The sequence below is a fragment of the Felis catus genome, chromosome E1, assembly GCF_018350175.1.
Source record: "Felis catus isolate Fca126 chromosome E1, F.catus_Fca126_mat1.0, whole genome shotgun sequence".
NCBI lineage: Eukaryota > Metazoa > Chordata > Mammalia > Carnivora > Felidae > Felis > Felis catus.
The window spans coordinates 38,705,838-38,728,662 of NC_058381.1; the positions used below are offsets into that span (position 1 = coordinate 38,705,838).

The 22,825-nt window shown below is 55.4% G+C and overlaps 2 protein-coding genes across 6 annotated transcripts; one reads left to right on the top strand and one right to left on the bottom strand.

Moving 5' to 3' along the window:
* Positions 1 to 226: 226 nt before the first annotated feature.
* MIEN1 (migration and invasion enhancer 1) lies at positions 227 to 1,641 on the bottom strand. Of its 2 annotated transcripts, XR_002738113.2 has the most exons (5): positions 1,483 to 1,641; positions 1,282 to 1,379; positions 762 to 838; positions 494 to 676; positions 227 to 359 (listed from the first exon to the last, which is right to left on the bottom strand). XR_002738113.2 is itself a non-coding variant. In XM_003996783.6 (4 exons), the coding sequence occupies exons 1-4, from the start codon at positions 1,569 to 1,571 to the stop codon at positions 593 to 595; spliced, it is 348 nt and encodes a 115-aa protein (XP_003996832.2). In that variant the 5' UTR covers positions 1,572 to 1,641; the 3' UTR covers positions 227 to 592. The 2 variants fall into 2 exon arrangements, 1 of the variants encoding a protein (XP_003996832.2); XM_003996783.6 differs by having other exon boundaries at positions 227 to 676.
* A 5,087-nt stretch (positions 1,642 to 6,728) lies between these two features.
* GRB7 (growth factor receptor bound protein 7) lies at positions 6,729 to 15,166 on the top strand. 4 transcript variants are annotated; one of them, XM_045044729.1, is made up of 16 exons: positions 6,941 to 7,188; positions 9,225 to 9,402; positions 10,926 to 11,082; positions 11,195 to 11,348; positions 11,532 to 11,688; positions 11,816 to 11,937; positions 12,029 to 12,106; positions 12,375 to 12,512; positions 12,854 to 12,964; positions 13,163 to 13,261; positions 13,512 to 13,592; positions 13,672 to 13,788; positions 13,974 to 14,028; positions 14,156 to 14,243; positions 14,349 to 14,442; positions 14,626 to 15,166. In XM_045044729.1, the coding sequence occupies exons 3-16, from the start codon at positions 10,931 to 10,933 to the stop codon at positions 14,770 to 14,772; spliced, it is 1,593 nt and encodes a 530-aa protein (XP_044900664.1). In that variant the 5' UTR covers positions 6,941 to 7,188; positions 9,225 to 9,402; positions 10,926 to 10,930; the 3' UTR covers positions 14,773 to 15,166. The 4 variants fall into 4 exon arrangements, with proteins under 4 accessions (XP_019673380.1, XP_019673381.1, XP_044900664.1 ...); XM_019817821.3 differs by lacking the exons at positions 6,941 to 7,188; positions 9,225 to 9,402 and adding an exon at positions 6,729 to 6,924; XM_045044728.1 differs by lacking the exon at positions 9,225 to 9,402.
* Positions 15,167 to 22,825: the final 7,659 nt, after the last annotated feature.

A 22,825-nucleotide genomic window follows, 5' to 3' on the forward strand; every position in this document is an offset into this window, starting at 1 on the left:
TTCCCTATGGATAGGGGCAGTGTGGGGAGGGACAGAGGCAGGAGGAGGCAGTACCTACTGCGTGACTCATTTTCCTTGCCTCGGCTATGACAGAGGAAATGAAATAGAAGTAGCTATCCAGAAAGCCCACCCACCCAGCATAGCCACTCTGGTGGTATAAAGGCTGGGCTGGCCTCTGCTACTATCCCCACATCCGCTGAACAAAAACACACTAGTTGGGCACAGGTATTTGTAGTGCCACTTTATTGCCAATAGCTGACATTGCCCAGGGCTAGTGGAAAATAAGTTATAACTGTGGTGGCATTTGACCAGTATGGCTAAGCTGGAGGCAGGGAGCAGACTTTTCTTGGGCACTGATCCTAGAAAGGGGGTAGAAGGTGGCTATGGAAAGGTCCACGGAGAGGGTCTCTCTCCCACCCCTAAGACCACAACAGCTTCTATTCCCTCCTGGTACCCAAAGGGACAAAGTGGAGGCCAGAGTCTCCTAGCTTACCAGGAGCTAAGTGAGGGCAGTGGGGAGCCCTCAGCAGGACCAAAGGGGAGACCAAGGCATGGGTCTCAGAACAGAGCAGGAACCCGGAATCACATGTAGTTACAGGATGACACAGGGAGGACGGCTGTTGGTGATCTTTTCTAGGGGTTCTCCGTTACTGGCTCTTCGGATGGCCTCAATGAGCTAGAGAGAGGGCAGACACGTGGAATGGGATGATGCACTGCAGGGGCAGGGTGAACAGAGGCCTCCCAACATTGTAAATACTCACATCTTTTTCGTAAGGAAAGCCCCCATTCTCCAGCTTGGAGAACACCAGCTGTCCATTGATTTCAATCTCAAAGGCCCCTGGTATAAAATAAATCAATGAATGAACTGTATGCTGAGAACAGACAAGTCTGGAGAGACTCTCCACACTTCTTAGACTTCACACAGGCTCCTTCATGTCCCCACCAGCCCCACTAGAGACTCTTGTTATTTAAGCCATTTCCTAGCCCTGACTCAAGCCAAAGGAACCTGAGGGAGGCATCACCTGTGTGTCCTTCCTTTTGAACTCAGGCTTCATAACTCAATGAAAGAATCCCTCCCCTCCAATCCCACACTTCTGCAGTCTCCCCCGTTTTTCCCTACAGGCTTCATCTGTAACCCCCTCACCTTTGGGAGGGGACTCGAATTGGTTGGACCTTTGCCAGACACTGTGGGACACTATATAAAACAGGCAATTCCAGAACTAGAAAGTGGTAGAGTTGAGATTTAGAACACTGACTCAGCAGGTGTTCTGTGGGCCTCACCTGTGCCTCCAAGGCGCGACTCGATTTCAATGCCAGGATACTGCTCCTTCACGGCACTCGCCAGCTCCAGGTAGGTCGCTTCAAATCCGCAGGGTTCACTAGGGACAAGACGCTTGGGGTCCGCTTGGGTTTTCGGGGGAGGGGCCTCCCGTGGACCCACCCCCGTCCGGCCCGGACACCCCACAGGCTGCAGACGCTCACCAGTACTCCACTACGATGCGGACCCCACTACCCGGTTCAATCTCCCCGGGAGGGGGCGCTTCACACGTCGGCCCCGGCTCCCCGCTCATTGCTCCCGACTCCGCTCCAGCCGCTGCTTCCGGGTGTGACGCGACGCCGCGGGCACGTGACGGGGCGGGGCCGCTGGGCGGGGCGGGCCGCGCGCTACGTCCGGGCGCCTCCTGCAGGCCGCAGTTACTGCTGCGTTTTGGCCGTATCCTCGGTTTGAGGACTCTGGGCTGGGTGGACCCGTCCAGACCACCTTTTCAGAGCTCTAGGCTTGCCCAGCACCTCGTATCTGCTGGACGTCACCGTCTTATATAACCTACTGAAATATCTTAGACTGTAAAGCGCTTCCCAGGTTACAAAAGGAAGCGAAAGTGAGGGGGCAAGCGGACTCGGCCTGGGGTTGGCGGATGGTGTGGAATAGTTGCCATTTCTTGCAAACATGCTGATGACTTTTTAAACCACCTCATGGTTAAGCACTCAAGTACTTCTGATTCTTAAGCTCCAAAACTGTAAGCAAAAGCGGGGCAGTGACGGCCTCTCCCCTGCATTTGGGACCCTTAGGCTTCGGGGTTCCCACTCCTCAAGCTCCATGCTCCCATCACTCCTGTCCTGTTCCTGCACCTCCCCTATCTCATCCTGCTCTCACTACAGGGCCGGCATCATTCCCATTTTCCAACTCCAAATATGGAGGCTGTCTCGCTGCCTTTTTCCTCCCCGGAGTCCCACCGTAGTATCCTAACAGGTTACCTACATCAGCATCTCTTCAAACCATGCATTTTAAAAACAGATTCAGTGGTTTATAGAATTGTGCCACCACCACTACAATCCAGTTACAGAACCTTTCCATCAACTTAGAAAGGTCACTCCTGCGTGTATGCAGTCAGTCCCGCTCCTGGCTCCAGCCCTAGGCATCCATTGATCTGCTTTCTGTCTATAAACTTGCCTTTTCTGGACATTTAATATAAATGGAATGCTATAATATCCATTTTTTTTGCTTCTGGCTTTTTTTCATTCTGTATAAAGTTGTGTGTGTGTGTGTGTGTGTGTGTGTGTGTGTGTGTGTTAATGTTTATTTAGTTTTGAGAGGGGGTGGGGGGAGGCAGAAAGAAATAGAGAGAGAAAGAATCCCAAGCAGGCTTGGGACAAGCCCCAAAACGGGGCTTGAACCCATGAACCCCAAGAGATCATGACCTGAGCCTAAACCAAGAATGGGTCACTGGACAGATTGAGCCACCCAGGCACCCCTGTTCAGTGTAAAGTTTTTGAGGTTCATCCGTGCTATATCACGTACAGTAGTTTTTTTCCTTTTTGTTGGTGTGCAGTATCCCATCGTATAGATATACCACCTTCTGTTTATCTATTCAATACCGGTTGATGGCCATTTGAGTTTCCAGTTTCCAGTTTTTAGCTATTTTGAATAATGCTGCTATGAACGCCCAAGTGTCTTTGTAGGTACATGTGTTTCATTTCTTTAGTAGAATTGCTGGGTTGCATGGTATGTTTAACTTTTTGAGAAACTGCCAGACTGTTATTCCAAAGTGCCTGTACCATTTTACATTCCCATCAGCTATATGAGGATTTGTTTACCCATATCCCTGTCAACGCTTATTGTCTGTCTCTGATTATAGCCATCCTGGTGGGCGTGGGGTGGTATCTCATTGTGGTTTTAATTTGCATTTCTCTAATGACTAATGATGTTGAGCACCTTTTCATGTGTTTATTAGCCATCCTTCTATCTTATGTGGAAAAACATCTCTTCAAATCTTTTGCCCACTTTTAATTGGGTTGTTTGTTTCTTTATTATTGATTCATAAGAGTACTTTATATATTCTGGATACGAAGTCCCTAAGCAGATATATGATTTGCAAACATTTTCTCCCAGTCTTTAACAGGTGTTTTGTTTTGTTTTTTAAATTTTCTTTTTTTTTTTTAATTTTTTTTAACGTTTATTTATTTTTGAGACAGAGAGAGACAGAGATGAATGGGGGAGGGTCAGAGAGAGGGAGACACAGAATCTGAAACAGGCTCCAGGCTCTGAGCTGTCAGCACAGAGCCCGACACAGGGCTCGAACTCATGGACCGCGAGATCATGACCTGAGCCGAAGTCGGCCACTTAACTGACTGAGCCACCCAGGCGCCCCTGTTTTTTAAAGTTTCTTAATGGTGTCTTTTGAAGTGCAAAAAGAATTTTATTTTGATGACGTATAATTTACCGATTTTTTCATTTGTTACTTGTGCTTTTGCTGTTGCATCTAAGATCTCTGCCTAACTCAAGGTCATGAAGATTTTTTTCCCCATGGTTTCTTCAGAGGTTTCATTTTAGCTCTCACGTTTAGGTCTAGGATCTATTTTGAGTTAATTTTTGTAGATTGTGTGAGGTAACGATCTAAATTCATCTTTTGGCATGTTGATTGTCCTAGAACCATTTACTGAGAAAACTAATCTCCCCCTCCCCCCCCCGAATTGTCTTTGCACCTTTGTCAAAAATCATTTGGCCAGAAATGTAAGGGTTTATATTTGGACTTTTGATTCTATTCCATTAACTTATAAAACTATTCTTTTTTTGTTGTCGTTTCTTTTTTTTATTAAAAAAAACTCAGATATAACTTATACAGAGTAAAATTTGCCCTCTTGAGTGTACCTTTCTGCGAGTCCTAACATATAGTTGTATATCCACTACCATGACCAAGATACAGAACAGCTCCATTACCTCCTCACAAGTCCCTGTGCTGTTTGCAGTCAACCCCGATCCCTCTTCCCCAACCCCAGATCTGCTTTCTGTCCTTATGGTTCCACCCCCTCCAGAAAACCTATACATGGAATCCTACAGCACTCAGCCTTCCAACTCTGGCTTCCTTCTCTACTCCATCCTTCAACATCCAGAGCGATCTTTCCAAAATATAAATCTGCCCACTTCTCTTCGCCTCTGCTCAAGCCCAGAGAGACACTGCAGGGTCTGGCCTCTGCCCATAGTTCCTGCCTGTCTGGACAGACAGGATGGATGGCTCTTAAACCTGGTTTAACCACCTGAGGGCTTGTCAATACCACACATTCCTGGGTCTTGGCCCCAGAGACTGAGATTCAGTAGGTGGGGAGGGGCCCAGGGATCTGTTTTTTTATACAAGCCTAGGGAGATGTGGAGGCAGGTGGTCACAGGCTACACTAGGAGAAACACAGCTCAGTCCGAAATGCTTGCTTTTCTCCACACCTGCTCAAGCTTACCTGTGTGGCCTCCTCTCCTTCCTTCTTCTCAACCCCACTCTGCCTCTGTGTGCTGTGTCCCCTCCTGCCAAGGGCTTTGGCACTTGTTTCCCCATCATGAAAGGTGCCCCCCCCATTCCCACCCACCAGTCTCAACCTTCTCCCTGCTCCAGACCCAGCTTCCCCTCTGCTCAATTGTCACTTCCGCAGAGAAGGCTTCCCCAACTCCCTGGGTGAGTCATTTTCCCAGCATATTTGTCACCTGTCATTTCTTATTTTTGTGGGGTTCTTTTTTTTTTTTTTTTTTAGTTTATTTTCAGAGAGTGAGCGAGCAGCTGAGGGGTAGAGAGAGAGGAAGAAAGAGAATCCTAAGAAGGCTCCTAGCTGTCAGCGCAGAGCCCGACACATGGCTCAACCTCATGAACTGTGAGATTGCGACCTGAGTCAAAATCAAGAGTTGGACACTTAACTGACTGAGCCACCCAGGTGCCCCTTATTTTTTGTGTGATTTTTTTCCCCTAATGTTTATTCATTTTTGAGAGAGAGAGAGAATGAGCAGGGGAGGGGAAGAGAGGGGGACAGAGGATCCAAAGTGGGCTCTGCACTGACAGCAGTGTGCCCAATATGGGCTTGAACTCATGAAACATGGGATCATGACTGAGCCGAAGTCAGATGCTCCACCGACTGGAGCCACCCAGGCGCCCATGTGTGATTCTTTGGTTAACATCAGTCTCTCCAACTGGGCTGCATGAGGATAAGGGCAGGATCTGTTTTTGTTTCTCCCCACTTTTTCCCCAGTACCAAGCTTGCGGTTGGCATTTAGTAGGTACTTAACAAATATTTTTTTAAATGTTTTTTTATTTATTTTTGAGACAGAGACAGAGCATGAACAGGGGAGGGGCAGGGAGAGAGGGAGACGCAGAATCTGAAGCAGGCTCCAGGCTCTGAGCTGTCAGCACAGAGCCCGATGCGGGGCTCGAACTCACAGACTGTGAGATCATGACCTGAGCTGAAGTCAGATGCTTAACCCACTGAGCCACCCAGGCGCCCCGGTACTTAACAAATATTAACTGAATGAATGAAGGAATGATTGAGTGAATTGCCTGCTGTGCTTTGCACAAACTGCTCCATGGCCCAGGTGACCTTGTCCCCTCCCCTACTTCTTTGCTTGGTCCACTTATACTGGTTTTTCCAAGGAAAACCCATTTGGAGAAAGTTGAGGCTAGAGCCACTCCTTGATGGTCCCCCAGGGCAGACCTCTTATCACTCTATGGACTGTTTGTTTACCCAACTGTCACCAACTCCTGGTTGGGAGGTGACCACTGCCTTTGATCCAGGCCTTCTCCCTGACCCCTGTGTGTGCCTAATGCTGAAAGAGTGAGCTAAAGTGATGGCTCAAAAGGGGGGGGGGGGGAGGAGGGCGTGTCCCCTGGCACCTGGCCAGAGCTTCCCCCAGATCACTCCTCTCACCATGAGACCCTGCCTAACTCTTTCAATTTCAGAAGAAGCTGAGACCCTGGACTTTGCAAAGAAGGGAGAACATACTCTGGGTGCCTCTGAGGGCCAGGGTGCAGGCTGGGTGGCCAGACTGTGGCTGGAGGTCAAGGGGCAGGCCTTATTGCTGGACACCCCTCTGGCTGGCTTCCCTCTTTCGCTGAGTGCTCTTTGCCCCATCAAGTGGGACTCAGAGCCGCAGACAGGCCCCCTAGCTTGGCCAATGAGCAGACCCGATTTGGTGAGGAGCCTGGGGAAGGGTGCGCCGGTCGTTTCCCCTTACCTTCCAGCCCCCAGCCCCTCCCTCCCAGGTCACGAGGACTCCAGATCTTCGCTCTGGAGGCTGTTCAGTTCGACTGTCTTCCCCGCCTCTCCCCTGGCACCTGCTGGCTGGCTAAGAAGGGCAAAAACAATCCCAGCCAGAGTAGAGTGTCAGAGTCCCCGCCCCTCCTCCTGTGGCTCCTCCTCCCATGCTTCCCACCCCCCCCCCGGCCCCGCCCCCACCTGCCCAAGATAATTTTAGTTTCCTTCGTCCAGAAGCCTGGACACATAGGGCTGTCCCTCCCCCAACCCTCACTTCTACCTCCAAAGTCAGGACGCCCTCCTACCACCTGTAGGGAAGAGGGAGTGGATTTGAAATCAAGTCCAGGTATCTGGGGTCCCTAGACAGAACCGGACTTCGGACCCCGTGTCCTGCTACTCCTGCTGGGGCTTCTCTAGGTAAGGTTGCCAGGATGGGTCCCAGACGATAATCTGCTCCCACCCCCAGCCCCACCAGGGCCCCAGGCTGTGCGGGTCTCAGGGCCAGGAGCTGGCAGGCTGCCCTGATGGGCGGACGGACAGCCGCCTGGCTCCCCCCTTCCCTCTCCCCTTCAGTGATGTCAGGCCAAGGGCGGGGGCAGGAGGGGGACAGGTAGTTAAGGGCCAGGCGTCTCTCTCCCTAAACCGGTGGCCCCAGCCAAGTGTTCCAACGCCAGGGTGCAGGTAAGGACCAAAACGGGGCCTTCATCGTGAGGGTGGGGAGGAGCAGCAGGTCTGGGGCCAATTTGGAAAGATCCAGCCTCCTTCTGCGTTACTCTGGCGGCCTCACTTTCTCTTTTTTCTCCAGTCTCCCATATCCCGCCCCTTCCTCACCATCTGCTCTCAGTCTTTCCCTATTCTCATTTCCTGTCTTCCTTATTCCTTATTTCCCTCCCTGTACCCCGCCTCCCTCTGGCCCCCGGACAAAGCTGCTGATGGGGTTGAGAAAGGAAGATCTCTGATCCTCTCCTTCCAGAGACGCTGCTTTCCCGCTGAAGCCCCTCCCCACCTCCCCAGAAAGAGGGCTGGGAGGGGGGCCGAATACCGAGAGCTGCCTCGGATCATTCCTTGCTCAGCCTGAGGTTACCCGTTTGAGGTTTCCCCAAGGCTCTACTAAAGATTGACGTCTCCCCTGGGGAAGGGGTACCCTCCAATTTGGAGGGCAGTAGAGGAGAGGGTTCCCTGAAGTTGCTAGAACTCCTTCTCCTATTGTTTGCCTGCTCAGAACACAGGGTCCTACCCTCAGAAGGGAAGGTGGGGGCGGGGCAGGCCTGAGGGTCTTTCCCGGCTTCAGAAGGAAGGCTCGAAGGCTGGGGGGCTGGTGCCGGGGGTCAGCAGTGCAGTGGGGCCAAGGGAAAGTGTGTGTACATGTTTGGGGGGGGTAGTGTTTGCACAAAGACAGAATCTGGGTCTCCCTGGCACTACGGGGATGGAGAATGCACCTGTTTGCCGTTGGAAAGTCTCCCAACCCCACCGCCCCTCTTGGTCGGCCTGCCCTGGACTCTGGTCTCCCTTGTCCCCCTGATCCTGCTGGGGGAGCCCTCCACGAAGGCAAGCAGCGTGTAATGATTAACTCCACAGACACTCCAGCATTCTTCCCAAATTAAACTTTAAGAGAGCTCACCCTCCCTTTTCGCATTGGTCATTTTTTTCGAGTGAGGGAGTGGGCGGGGCCTCAGGGTCCTGGACCCTCCCCCCAACTCTGGGTCACCTAGGGGTTTCCCGCCTCCTCACCTGGGCCCTGTACCCCCAGAACTCCCCGAAGGTTGAGCCTTCCTCCCCTTACAATAAATCCCGATGGGGGGCGGGGAGGGGTGCTGGGCCAGACGGGGGCCTTCCCGCCACCTGCTGGTCCCCAGCCCGGGCCTCGGCCCTGCCTGCCCCTCCCCCTCCCCCGGTTAGCAGCGGAGGTGGCCTTGTTTTCTTGCCCTGCCACCCGCCCTTGGGGCCAGCCAGGTGGGGCGAGATTCAGGAAGTAAACAAGGAGGCAGGAGGCTGGGACGGCGGGAAGGAGGGTGGGGCCGGAGCCGCGGGGCAGGAGAGGCCATAGGGGAAGCTTCGGCGTGGAGTTGCTGTGTTTCGGGGACTGATAGATTATCGGGGTCTGTTTCTTCAACAGAAGCTTTCTGAGGGCCCCAGTTTGAGGGTTCGGGTTTCTTGGGAGGGGGCCTGCCAGGGCCCCACAGCTAGGACCCCCATTCTTCTCCCAGTTTCATCTATTTGGTCCTAACTGCCCCACTCTTCTCTTGTCTTGGAAGGGTCTGAAGGGCAGGGTGAAGGATGGAAAGGCCAAACCCAAGTCTTCAGTCGGCCCTCCAGCCCTCTGAGGCCAGACTCTATCTAATCTGATTCTGATTTAGATCTTCTCCCCTTTCCCGGTCCAAATACTGCCCTGATTCCTCCTCCCTGGGTTGGAGGAGGACCCCAGTTTTGGTCTCTGATATCCTGTCTGGCTTCCCTGCACACCCCCCTCCCCCAGTCTCCCTCTCCCTGGAGTGAAGTCACCAGGGCTGGTTGCCAGAGGATAAACGGGATGGGAGTGGGGACACTGCGTTTTGTTGTTGATGTTCTGGTGTCTGCTGATGTTCACTGGTGGGTGTGTTTTACCCTTCCCTGCAGGACCCTGAGCCCCCTCCCTGTCTCTCCCTCCAACCTTCCTTTTTCTGCCTGTCTGTGTCTGTCCTCTTGGGTGTCTTGACTTTCTACTTCTGCTCCTGTAGTACCCTTCCAGCCAGGACACCCTGAAGAGTGTCAGGAGGACCCTCATCCCCCAGGGTTGATGTAGAGGAGTCCTCTGAGCCACTGAGTCCTGGGTTCCAGGGGTGGGCAGCAGCATCAGAATGAAAGCCTGGTAGGCCCCAGCCGGGATAGAGAGCACTTCGTGGTTTCTTCTTTGTGGTGAGTGAGGGCATCAGTGGAGGTCAGCTCCACTCCAGATGGGCCTTTGAAATCCAGGCCGGGCCTTTTTTCTCTCCTTGGGGGAGGGGGCTCCTGGGCTGGGTGGTGGCTACCAGATTGGGGGCAGACTTCAGTCCCACCTGGACTGGAGGTGGGCCAAGGGTGGGGAGGAGAAAATGATGTCAGAGGAGCTGCAGGCCAGGCAGCTTCTTTCTCCCCCATCCTGTCCCTGCCCTGTGCCTCCCCCATTCCTCCTAGGCTGGTAGGTTGGGGGCGGGAGTGGAGGGAGGTGGGCAGAGGCAGGGTTGTTTGTGTTTCTCCTAAGCCAGGAAGTTGTGCAGATGAGTCAAGGTTGAATAGAGAGCCCCAGGCAGTGCTGTCCCGCCCCACCCTGACTCACCTGTCCCCCAGATCCCCTCACTTAAGAGTCCGGGACCTACCCCATCCTGGAGGGTCAATGCCAGGTGCCCCCAGCAGCCTAACAGCGCTGGCCTAGGTCTCAGGTGCTCCCAGGTCCTCACCCAGCCAAAGGGGTCTTTCTTCCTGTGGAGGAGGAGCCCGTGCTGCCTCTGCCCCCGGTGGGCATTTTTGCCCCAGCTCTCTTGTCCTTACTTGTCTCAGGTACCTGTGCAGCACCTGTGGGTGATAAGACATGGGTAAGACCCTGGCCTTGCCTAGCAGTGCCAGGCGTCTTCAGACCAGTGGGTGGGTAAGACAGGTGCACGTAATTGGCACAGAGTCCCCAGCACAGTGCAGAGAGGGAGACCTTCAGTCTGAAGGTGGCAAATCCAGGAAGGCTGCTCAGAGGAGGGAGCTCTGGCATTGGGGCTTCAAGAAAGTTGGGCGGGAGGAAGAATCTGGGGAGGGCACAGAAGGTTTGGGGGCTGCTGGGGCCAGGGCCCCCAGGTTAGTCCTGTCCTTCTCACTGCAGCTGAGCCTGCCTCCTGCCCTCCTGGTTCCTATCCTGGCCCATCTCCTTCTCCCCTTCTGTGCATCACTCAGCACTTGGGCAGGCGTTGCCACAACAGGCTCTGGCAACCAGGTCTGGCAACAAAGCACTGGAAAAACCTGGGGCAGAGCCCGGAGGAGCTGAGTGCCCTGTGCTCAGAGCATGCTCAGAGACTGAAAGTCTGAGCCTCGAACAGTCTGTGGGTTATGGAGTCTGTTGCCCCATGGTGGCGGAGTGGGACCCTCTTAGCTCTTCCCCTGGGCAAGCTGGGGCTAAAAGAAGGGCACTGGACTTGGAGTCCAAATACCAGGTTTTACTCCCTGACTCACCTGCGATGGGGGCAAGAATGCTTCCTTCTCAGGGACCTGAAGTCCCTTTTTGTAAATGGACTCACTCTACCCTTCCCCAGAGGCTCCAGAGAAACTCCAGTTAGAGGGAGAGCAATGAGGTGCTGGGCAAACTCTGAGGGGCCCCTTGGCAGCTGTGTGAAGTCAGGAGGTCTGGGTCCTCTTGGCCCCTCTTCCCAGGACAAGGGGTCAAGATCAGCCACTTCCAGCCCCCTCTTCTCCCTCAGATGTTATGGAGCTGGGTCTGTCTCCACCTCATCTCAGCAGCTCGCCAGAAGATCTGTACCTGACCCCTGGGACCCCTCCTGGGACTCCCCCGCCTCCCGATGCCCCTCTGCCTGGGGAGGTGAAGAGGTCCCAGCCTCTGCCCATTCCAACCAGCAGGTACGATGGGGTGATGGAGCTGAGGAGGGGCTGGTGGTGGGGAGGCGGTCAGCGCCGGGGTGAGACAGAAGCTTGCAGTCAACTCTTCTCCGCCCCTTACCTTGGGCCACAGGAATCTTCTTCGAGAGGAGGAGCTGCGGACAAGCTCTCTACCCTCCATCCCCAACCCCTTCCCTGAGCTCTGCAGTCCTCCTTCACAGACCCCCATTCTTGGGGGGCCCTCCACTGCAAGGGGGCTGCTCCCTCGAGACGCCAGCCGCCCCCATGTGAGTTGTCTTGGGAGAGAGAAGGCAGGGATATGGGGATGCTGTGGATATGAGGGTGGATATGGTGCCACTTCCGTGGAGGCTGGGGGATTTGATCAGGAATCCCTGCAGGTGTAGCAGCAGCAGAAGGGAAATAACCGCCCTTTGCCCTTCCTCAAGTCATCTGCAATTCCCGGGGCACAGGTAGTAAAGGTGTACAGTGAAGATGGGGCTTGCCGGTCTGTGGAGGTGGCGGCAGGTGCCACGGCTCGCTACGTGTGTGAAATGCTGGTGCAGCGGGCTCACGCCCTGAGCGATGAAAACTGGGGGCTGGTGGAGTGCCACCCCCACCTGGCGCTGGGTGAGTTGGGGTGGAGGGGGCTGCCTGGGTAGGGAGGCAAATGCTTCACACGTTGGGCTGGGCAGGTGGCTCATCTGGGAGGCCTGGCAGGTCTCCGCTGAGCCCTGCTTTTTGCCCTTGACGCCAGAGCGGGGCTTGGAGGACCACGAGTCAGTGGTGGAAGTGCAGGCTGCCTGGCCCATTGGTGGAGACAGCCGCTTTGTCTTCCGGAAGAACTTCGCCAAGTATGAACTGTTCAAGAGCTCCCCAGTGAGTGTGGGTGCAGGGGGTCTGGGCACTGGGATACCCTGATCCCCAACCTGGGCCCTCAATCCCTGGCTCCTTTCTCGTTTCCCCCCAGCACTCCCTGTTCCCGGAAAAGATGGTCTCCAGCTGTCTGGATGCACACACAGGCATATCCCATGAAGACCTCATCCAGGTAAAGGGATATTTCCAGTCATGATTCCTGTCGCTCTTTGACCCTTAAGCGTTGTGCCTTCCCTGTGTGTGGTGGAGGGCTTAGCACGGTCCTAAACGACCGGACAAGTTACTTTTCCTGGCTGAGCGTCAGGTTTCTGCATCTGGTAAATGGGACGGTAAATCCATGTGGATCACCTTCTCTTATGAAGGCCTTTGTGTATGTGTGTGTGTATCTCCCTGTCTCCCTCTTGGCGTCTCACGCTCTTCCTGCTCTCTTGTGGCCTCAGAACTTCCTGAATGCAGGCAGCTTCCCAGAGATCCAGGGCTTCCTGCAGCTTCGAGGGTCAGGACGGAAGCTTTGGAAACGCTTCTTCTGCTTCCTGCGCCGGTCTGGCCTCTATTACTCCACCAAGGGCACCTCCAAGGTGAGGTCTTGAAGGTTGACAGCCCCAGCCCCTAGGGTATCCCATTCCTGGTCCTTCTAGGAGTTGTCCCTTCCCTGTTGGAACTCCTGGACCTTTCTTCCCCTGGACCCTGCGACCCTCAGCTGCTCCTCTTTCCCTCCTAGCGTACCTACCCCAGGAAGTAGTGGTGGGAAAGGCAGGTGAAACTGAGTTCGAGCCCTGGCTCTGCTTCTGTTTGCTCTGTGACCTGAGGCACTTCTCTGCTCCTCTCTGGTCCTGACATCTCCCCAGCTGGCTTACTGGGACAATAATAGGGGGACAGGGTCTGCCTGTTACAAGTCCTGTCTACCCGTGCTGCACAGGATCCAAGGCACCTGCAGTATGTAGCGGATGTGAATGAGTCCAACGTGTACGTGGTGACCCAGGGCCGCAAGCTCTATGGGATGCCCACGGACTTCGGCTTCTGTATCAAGGTAAAGACCCTGGCCTGGCCTGGGAGGCAACGGGAGCTGCTCAGGCCCTGGGATCTTACCTAGGGCTTTTGAGCTCCCATCTGGGACACCCAGGCTCCTCCCCCTGCCCTCTGCCCTCTGCCCTGTGTCCTGCCCTACGGAGACAGATATCTGGTCCTAATGGCAGATATGGGACCAGCTGGTTTCCTCTCTCTACAGCCAAATAAGCTTCGAAACGGCCACAAGGGGCTTCGGGTCTTCTGCAGCGAGGATGAGCAGAGCCGCACCTGCTGGTTAGCAGCTTTCCGCCTCTTCAAGGTGAGACCCTGGGAGTGGCATGGGGGCATGAGTGAGGAGTTATAACTCTGCCCCCAGGAATGAGGGGGCATCATAGCCTTGCTCTGTTAGTATGTTGGGCCCAAGGCTGGAGTCCTCACTCCGGCTTCAGAAAGCTCCTTATCCAGGGCAGAGATGCAGTCTTGCCCTTGGAGAGTTCTGGTGTGTGTGGGTTTCACAGCCCAGCTGCCAGCACCTGCTTGACCTCAGGTTCTCTCTCTCCAACCCACAGTATGGAGTGCAGCTGTATAAGAATTATCAGCAGGCACAGTCTCGCCACCTGCGTCCGTCCTGTGTGGGTTCCCCGCCTTTGGTGAGTGTACACAGGGGGGTTAGCTGGGGGTGGGTGCCCTGACCCCGTCTGACCCCTCTCCATCCTATCCCATCTACAGAGGAGTGTCTCTGATAACACCCTGGTGGCCATGGACTTCTCTGGCCATGCTGGGCGTGTCATCGAGAACCCCCGGGAAGCTCTGAGTGCAGCCCTGGAGGAGGCCCAGGCCTGGAGGGTGAGGGGCCTGTACCCATTTGCATGTTTATACTGGGCACTTTCTCTCCATGTGGGTTTCCATGGTGTGGGACGAAGAGTGGGGTAAGGCGGGCCGCCAGGTGCGGAAAGGGTCTCTATGTTCTCGAGGTGCCGGGTGATACCTCAGTCACGCCCTGATCCCCTGTGTCCCCCACTGCTCTGCAGAAGAACCATCGTCTCAGCCTGCCCACCCCAGGCTCAGGCACGAGCCTCAGTGCAGGTGGGTGAGCACCCGGCGTCCCCAGGGGTGGGGGCTGCCGTGGCTTCTCTGAGCATTCCCGGTGGGGGAGGTTAGTGTGGGGACCTCCTCCCCAGAGTGACGGCCCATCTGCCTCCCCCAACTCCAGCCATCCACCGCACCCAACCCTGGTTCCATGGACGCATCTCCCGAGAGGAGAGCCAGCGGCTCATCGGGCAGCAGGGCCTGGTGGACGGGTAAGGGGCAGGGCTGAGCAGGCCAACAGACCCAGGGACAGGAGAGGCCCCGTGTCCAGGCGGCAGCTGTGTGTCCTCGGGTAACGTTGCCCTGTCTCCTGGCAGCCTGTTCCTTGTTCGAGAGAGTCAACGGAACCCACAAGGCTTTGTCCTCTCTCTGTGCCACCTGCAGAAGGTCAAACATTATCTCATCCTCCCGGTGAGTAATCCCGGTCTCCTCACCAGGCCCCCTCGAGAAGCTCCCCGGCCCGCGGTGTATCTGGGGCCTCCCGCTCTCTCCTTTGCCCCTGCACAAGCACTGGGGACCTCGGCCCTGCCCAGGAGGGATCCCCTCGAGTCCCTCCCTGACCTTCCACCCCGCCCCCTGTGGCCGTCCCCCCAGAGCGAGGAGGAGGGCCGCCTCTACTTCAGCATGGATGACGGCCAGACTCGCTTCACGGACCTGCTGCAGCTTGTGCAGTTCCACCAGCTGAACCGTGGCATCCTGCCATGCTTGCTGCGCCACTGCTGTACCCGCGTGGCCCTCTGACGGCCACGGAAGCAGGCATGGGTCTCAGCCTGTTCCAGGCTGGCCACACTGCCCCCGATGCTCACAGGGTGGACTTGGAGGGGGCAGAAGGTGGGGACAGGCTCATGAACAATTGGAGGGCTCCCCTACTCCAGAGGGTCTTCTCCTCGGCCCCTCTGCCTCCCTCAGGCAGAAAGTGCTCCTCACCCACTCCACCCCCGACCTGTCTCCTCAAGAGAAGGCACTTGGGGTGGCCCTCCCCTTCACGGAACTCCTGGGCACTGCCCTGGGCAGGGCATTTTGGGAGAAATGGGGTAGCCCAGGTGGTCTTATGCCCCACACTTTGTACAGACTGAGAGGCCAGTTGATCTGCTATGTTTTATACTAGTGACAATAAAGATTATTTTTTGATACATCTATGAGTTCTGTCTGGTAAGACCTGGCTAGCTGGAGTAGAGAAGGGGAGTGGGAGAAGAGGGCACCAGGCCTTGGCAAATGTGTCCGATGGGTCCAGGCCAGGTACCCTCCAGCCTGGATGTTTCTTTTCTTTCTTTCTTTCTTCCTCTCTCTCTCTTCCTTGCAGAGAGGGAGAGAGAGGGGGACAGAGGATCCGAAGAAGGCTCCATGTGGGGCTTGAACTCATGAACTGCAAGACTATGACCTGAGCTGAAGTCCGATGCTCAACCGACTGAGCCACCCGGGCACCCCCAGCCTGGATGTTTCTTGAGGGCAGGGTGGTCTTGGTCATCTGAGGATCTCCAGTGTCCAGCATGGAGCCCGGTCCATAGTGGGTGCCTAGTAACTTCTTGTTTAATAAATGAATGTATAAGGGAATGTCATCCAGGTGAGATCTCCTGACAGGACCTAAAGCTGTGGGGGTAACTCAAACAGGCCTGGGAGCTGGAGTGGACTCTCATAGCCTGTATCCTCTGCAAGTCCTGGGCCCACTGCTGGGATGAGTCCTGACAGTTAATGAGTCTACAACCCCTACTTGGACACGTGGCCCATCATCTCTCCCAAGTCCCCATGCCCCCCATGGTCAACCCCTCTCCCTCCTGCTTTCTGTCCTTACAGTTCTGTTCCTTCCAGAAAGTCATATAATGGGTACACTACAACACTCAGCCCTCTGAGTCTGGCTTCCCCCTCCAACCCATCCTCCAACATCCAGAGTGATCTTTCCAAAATACAAGTCCAGATGGATCCTGCAGGGTCTGGCCTCTCCCCACTGCCCATGCTGGTCTGTTTTTGTCTAAAGAGTTTTGTCTAAGAGGGAATTTTATAGTCTTAGCTCTTATGTGACAGGAAAGGTTTATAACTCTGTCAAACTGGCAACACCCGAATCTGCCACTTGATTTTTAAATCACAAAGAGACCCTCTTTTCAGACACATGAACTCCGACTAGACATTATTTTTGCCAAAAAATAAAACCGCAGTCTCGGGGCGCCTGGGTGGCTCAGTTGGTTAAGCATCCGACTTCGGCTCAGGTCATGATCTTGCGGTCCCGTGAGTTCGAGCCCCGCGTCGGGCTCTGTGCTGACAGCTCAGAGCCTGGAGCCTGTTTCAGATTCTGTGTCTCCCTCTCTCTCTGCCCCTCCCCTGTTCACGCTCTGTCTCTCTCTGTCTCAAAAATAAATAAACGTTAACAAAAATTAAAAAAAAAAAAAACACAAAAAACCGCAGTCTTATCCTTTGGATACAGCTACTAATTTATCAGAAATATGGAGGACAGAGGGACGTGTGAAATTACACATGGGGATACAAATACCCAAATCAAGACTAGGAAACTACAGAATAGACAACCCGGTTTCTTCCACAATAGCAAAATTACAAGAAAAGATGGGGAATCTCTAGCTCTCAAGAAATGTAGACATATGTCAACTAGATGTTATGTGCTGACCTTATTTGATTCAAATCCAAACTAGCTAACTGTAAAAACATTTATGAGCAATTGGGGGAAATTTGAGCTCCGGTGAGATGTTTGATGATATTAGGGAATTATGGTTAACTTTTCAAGGGGTGATAACCGTATTGTGTGTGCGTGTGCGTGTGCATGTGTGTGCGTTTAAGTCGTCATCTTTGAGAGAGTCGTTCTGAAGTATTTACAGGTAAAATGATGTCTTAGCTTTGTTTTTAAAATAACTCCAAGGTTAGGGGAGAGGGTGTGAGTATAGTCATGGGTTAACCATGAGTTGCTAATAGTTGAAGCTGGGTGATGGGTACATGGGGATTCATTAAATTCTCTAAATCTGTGTAAGCCTGAAAATTCTGTAATAAACATTTTTCAGTTTTCTTTTATTATTTATTTTGAGAGAGAGAGAATCCTAAGTCCCTGATGCAGGTGTGGGGCTAGAACCCACGAACCGTGAGATCACGACCTGAGTCGAAACCAAAGAGTCAGACGATCCACTGAGCCACCCAGGTGCCAACCCCTGCAGATTTTTTTAAACGGAGAACCTCTCCTCAAATCTTTGAGATGGGGCACGAGATGGTGGGATCCTGTTTTGCTGGTGAGGAAATTGACGGTTCAGTGAGGAGACCTGCCCCAGGTCACAGTGAGAGAGCCAGGAGATCACCTCAGGTCTGAATACAGGTCTGGGCTGTTCTGCTAGCCCTGCATGGCTGACTTCCAGGTGGGATTCCCAAATGGCCTGTGGGGGGTGGGAATGTCCTCTCCTGAAGAGCCCTTTCCTTCTCTGCAGCCCTGGTCTCTGGTGAGCAGGTTGTCCTGAAGTGACCTTGAGAAGGACCAGCCACCGTAGCCAGCCCTGGGGCTAGGTTTGGCAGCCCCAGCAGCCACTTGTGACCAAGGCACCCCCAACCTTGGCTAATCCCAGGCTGGGGAGCCAGGCCTGTCAGACAGAGGTGGGTAGAAAGTCCTCATCCACCCTGTAGCCTGGAACCTTCTGGGTGGGGATCTACCCCGAAGAAATTACCGCAGTCAAGGCATGAGAGGGGTGCAGGTTTTGTTTCTTTTTAGCGGGAACCAGAGCAACCTGCTGTGTGCTGCCTGCCATGGATGGCTTCCAGAACCATCCCAGCATCGGTCCTGAGCTGACTGGTGCTGGACGTGTGACTGGCCAGGAATGCCCAGGGCCACTTCTAAGGTGTGGGTGCTAGGGGTCCGTGCTGGGGTGGGAGTAAAGGGACCAGAATAAGTCACTTCTTAAGCATGTCCAGGGATTTAGGCTATATAAAAACAGGACCCAGTGTCTCCTCATAGTCTGAGGCACCAGGCAGTGGACAATGCCCTTCTCTGTCAATCAGCTAATCGGAGTATGTGCGACAGATATCATTCTCACTTTACAAATGGGAAACTGAGGCTCAAAGCGAGGACCCACCTGAGGTCCTACATGGAGTTAGAGACAGAGGTCAGACTCAGCCCAGCTTGCAAGTGGTAGAACATAGCCCTTCTCTGCCCTTTGTTCTCTGTCCCCTCCGTTGTCGGTGCCGGCCACTAGGAAGGATCTGGGCCATCGGGGACCTTTCGAGGTGGCAGCTGGCTTGACCCTGAGCTGGATACTGGAGACCAGCAGCGGAACATCCTTGCTGGGTGGCTGAGCTCTCTGGCTTCTTGGAGGAAAGGCAGCAGCTGAGAGTGTGGGGGACAAGGGCCCCTCAAGATCAGCTTGCAGAGGGACCCAGGGCAAGATTCCCCAGCTCTGAAGACATGGGAAGAATGCTGTTCTCCTGTCAAAAGAGGCTGAAGCATGAGCCACAGAGGCCAGACGGCACAAGGGAATTCCAAGGATAGCTGCAGTGCGGTTAGAGGAGGCTTGTGGCTCTGAGGAAGACTGGGCTGGTGGGAGCGAGGCAGGGGCACCGTGGAGAAGGTAGAGGCTGGCACCTCAGATACTGTCTTTTCCACATCGAGTTATTGGGTTTGATTATAAAAAGTATATGCGCCTATGAAAGAACATTTCAGAAATTACAAAGAAAAAGGAAATTCCCTGTAATCTCCCTATGCTGAGGAGGACCCAGGCATTGAGAGAAGGCAACGGAGGGCCCACATCCAGGGGGCTGGCTCTAAATGGCCTATAGTACATCACGGACACCAGCTCCTGGGGCTAGTATGGCTGGTGTGGGCCTGGTGCCAGGGTATAGCTGTCTTTGGCAGCACCATGGGCCTGGAGGAGGGTGTGGCCACAGGGATGACCTCCCTGCTTGGTCAAGCATGGAGGGCAGGGAGGGCTACTGCCAACTTTCTGGACTTGGGAACAGGTGGGCACGAGTCTAGGAAAGTCCACCTCCCATAGGCTGCCCTACGTGGGACATCCAAACAACGTTCTGGACAATTTATGCTCTCCCTGCTCCCCAGACATCCTGTTCAATGAAACCTGCACTGCCTCCAAGTTCATGGGTGGAGGCCCTCCTGGTGCCAGTAGAGGGTTCAACATTGGGTCAGTGATCCTGCCTGGCTCCTTCCTTGTGCCCATGCCAGGCACCCTGAGGAGGGAGGGAGGGAAGAATAAAAGGAGACAGGCAGGGGAGACCACGGCCATTCAGAGGATCCTTTCTTCCAAACTGTCTACATAAGCAGTTTACTACTGGCTTCCTGCTTCCAAGGGTTGCAGCAGGAATTGGGGGGGGGCAGGTTGGGGTGGGGTTGGGGAGAGCATTGATTGCCTTTATATCTGGGAATTACGCTTCATGGTGTATTTGGCTAAAAGGCTTCCATTACTGTGTGACTGACTTGGTCTAGCAGAGAGGTCAGGGGTTGGTGGATCCAACTTGCACGGAGGTAAGGTCTGCGGCAGAGTCTGCTTTCCTGTCCTGCACTGTTGGACGGAACCCTAGCTTTGGGGCTGGGGAGTGAGGTGTGCAGTGTGGCCTCTTAGGACAGAGGATTCTGAGCTTCCAGCAGGGGTAGGGAGTTGAGAGAGGAGGGAAAAGACATTGGGATCTTGGGGAAGTTGGATGTTGCAACTGGAGGCTGGAGTCTACAGCCACAGGATGGGTGATCCTGGGGACGGAGGGGTTCTCCATGATCTCCATAAAGGAAGGAGTGTTAGGAAGCGTGGGTGCTGTCTGGGCTGAGAAGGGTTGTGCTTTACCAGGCGTTACTGAGGTCTGAAATTCAGTCCCATGTGGGTTGACCTGTCCCAAGGACGTATTCCTCTGCATCTACCTGCGCACCCCGCGCCCTGAGTTAGATTCAGGACGTGACAGCAGTGGGTATTCCTAGCAGACACTACCTCCATTTTCCAAAAGATTCCAGGGCATCTCCTTTCTCCCAGCCCTCTTAACACCCATCAGTCCCGATACGGGTTCCCACCTTTTGGTTCTCTACTTCCAAGCTGAGCCACCGCGTCCCACTCTTCTAAGGGATGAACTGTGGGGTGCGGAGGGGCCGCTGCACGAGTAAGGTGAGGCCTGAGTCGGACCAGGCAGGAGTCAGAGTGAGAATCCAGCAGTCGCTCTGGCACCGCAGCACAGGAGGAAGGTGATCTGGACCCGCCGCCTGCCCTTTGGTTCCCTTCTCCTCGCCCCCCCTCCCCCCTCCCCCGCCCCCAACGACGCGGCCTGCGCGTGGTTGCTGGGCTGGAGGGCGTCGAGCAGTCGGGAAGCTGCGGTCGCGGGGAAAGGCCGGCCCGCATCGCCAGGGGGCGCGCTTCGGGGCCGCTGAGTACGCTCCTCGGTCTCTGGAACTCCTGGAGGAGGCTCGCGTGGCGCCACAGCAGCGGGCCCATCCGACGCGGGGCCCGGGGTTACTTTGTTCTTCGCTGCGAGTTGGTGGGCTGCGTGGGGGCCTCAGGACGCCAGGCGTGGAGGGATGTCTGAGCGTCGCAGCCAAGCCTCGCGGGGCCTCGGCGGCCAAGACCAGGCAGGACCTCCGGGGCGCGGCGGGCCCAGTGCTCCCGCTCCCTGGGACCCGCGCCCCCGCCTTCCGACGGCGCCCGAGCGGCTCAGCCGCGCGGCGGCAGTGACACCCAGCGGCCGTGGCGGGGAGTGCAGGCGCCGCCGCTCCGCTCGCGCTGTTCAAGTCCGCGCCTCTCGAGGTTCCTACTCGTGGTTACGCTCGGGCACCCCCGGGAGAGAAGGCCGCGCTCTGCAGACTGCCCCGCGGGGCACTTCCCCTCCCCCTCCCCCAGTTTCCTCCGCGGCAGTCGCCCGAGAGCTGGGAGATCCTGCCGGGCGGCAGTGCCCGGAAGGGCGGGGCGGGGCGCAGCGGCGGCGCTGGGCTGTGACCCCGAGCAGTTTCACTTCTGGATCCTACCCCGGTGTGATGGAAGAGCATCTGGGGTGGGGGTGGAGGGGGGACACACAGGCGTGCCGAGGGCTGGCGCTCGGGACCCCGGGGGAGGGATGACTTTTTACTCCCGGGGTGTCACGCGCCCCGTGCCTCCCTGCATTTTCCACCCCTACGCCATGGGTTCCACTCCGCTGTCTCCGGAGCTGCGGCTCCTCCCCAGCAGCCGCCGCCTCCGCGGGGGCTGCCGACCCCCGGAGAGGCCCCGAGCGGCGTGGGCGGCAGGAGGAGCGAGCTGTGAAGCCGCAGGCAGGGGGTTAGGCTGCGGGCTGCTGAGACGCCGGAGCTGTTTCTCAGAAGTGCAGCTGCCCCTCCCCTCACACCCCCCTCAGCTCCCACCTCGAGCCGCACGGCACCCCTTCCCCCCTCCGCCTGGCCTTCGCTTGCCTCACCTGGGCACCCCCAACCCGGGAATCTGGTGTGGCGTCCACACAGAATTAAGAGAAACTGAGAGAGGACGGGACCGGGAGTTCAGACCCAGCCTCGGTGCCCATATTCAGAGGCTACAACTCCACTGTCACCTCCTCGTCCCCCACACTCCTGTGGGCCAGGATCGGAATTTCATAGAATGGTTTAGAAAGTGATCGTTTGGGAAAATCACAGGCCGCCATAACCCTAGCTCTAGCGCCGAACCTCCCTGTGAATGCCTGAGGTGTGGTGGGGAGAAAAGGAAGAGGGCACGGTACCCCCTTTCTTTCCTCTTGTTTCTCGAGTTAGAGGAAGAGCCTGGCCAGAACAATGGGACTGAGGCCAGACTCGGTCTCAGCTGGAAGGAACTTCAGAGACTCAGTTCCAGGGAAAAATGAAGGCCCAGAGAGGGAAAGCAAAGTGCCCAGGTTCACCCAGAGAGTGGCAGAGCTGGGGTTGGACCGCAGGAGTCCAACAGGACAGCTGGAGTCTGCACCAGGCTGCCATTTGCTTTACTGACATTTCAGAGCTTTGCTCTATTCATTGACTCTGTTTCCCCCTTCATCCCCCTCATCCAGGAGTCTAGGGAGGGTGGTAGGCTCTGTGAGTGACAGGGAGGCAGAGAGACAAATTCCAGTGGGGGTGGGATGGGGAGTGACCTGGTGGAAGGACAAGGCTGGGGAAGAGGTGGCATCTGCCCCCCCCTAGTTCCCACCAGCCACCCCCAGGGCTGTGGTTTATTTGACTAGGCAGCTCTTCTGGGCCAGGGGGCCTGGGGGGTAGGGGGGGAGGTGAGGTGATGGGAAAAGACTGCTCTGGGCTTCCTGCCCCACCAGTCCTGGGGAAGGGGGGCAGTTTACATCACCCACAGGCCCTCTAACCTCCATACTTTCCACTGCAGTGCTCTTTCCTTGGGTATGTTCGTGTTATTCTGGGGGAAGGTCTGTTATTTGGGGGGAAGGGAGGCAGCTGCCTACTTCACAGGTCAAGACAGAGTTAAAAACAAAACCGCAGCAAATTCAACGCCCCGTGTCCTTCAGGGACTTTCCATGACACCTTCCTTCCCCCTCTCCCCCAAGCCAGGGAGTACCTCCCCAGAGGGCCTCCCACCCCAGGTGCAGTGGCTTTTGGCTTTTATGCAAACAACTGTCTGACCGGGAATGTTCTGCAGCCAGAATTTGTGTCCCGGGCCCAATGTGCTCCTTCACCATCCCTCACCATTCCTGGCCTTCCCAGAGATCTCATCTCCACTTTTGCTCAAACTTTGGGTGCTAGGGAATGAGAGGCGAGGGGAGAGACACAGGTCCTTGTGCCCTTGCCTGCCCTTGGATGGCAGTTGCCTGCAGGTGGAAGTTTGGGCACCGCAGGCAGTGTGAATGGCCTGGTTGTGTTGAGTGATGGGGGAGGGGAAGGAGGCAG

Coding starts and splice junctions, on each gene's coding strand:
- MIEN1 (XM_003996783.6), bottom strand. CDS start 1,571: ATGAGCGGGGAGCCGGGGCCGACGTGTGAAGCGCCCCCTCCCGGGGAG. Junction 839..1,281: donor GTCGCGCCTTGGAGGCACAG/GTGAGGCCCACA, acceptor ATTTTATACCAG/GGGCCTTTGAGATTGAAATC. Junction 677..761: donor GCTTTCCTTACGAAAAAGAT/GTGAGTATTTAC, acceptor CCCTCTCTCTAG/CTCATTGAGGCCATCCGAAG.
- GRB7 (XM_019817821.3), top strand. CDS start 10,931: ATGGAGCTGGGTCTGTCTCCACCTCATCTCAGCAGCTCGCCAGAAGAT. Junction 14,029..14,155: donor AGGCACGAGCCTCAGTGCAG/GTGGGTGAGCAC, acceptor CCCCAACTCCAG/CCATCCACCGCACCCAACCC. Junction 14,443..14,625: donor AACATTATCTCATCCTCCCG/GTGAGTAATCCC, acceptor CCGTCCCCCCAG/AGCGAGGAGGAGGGCCGCCT.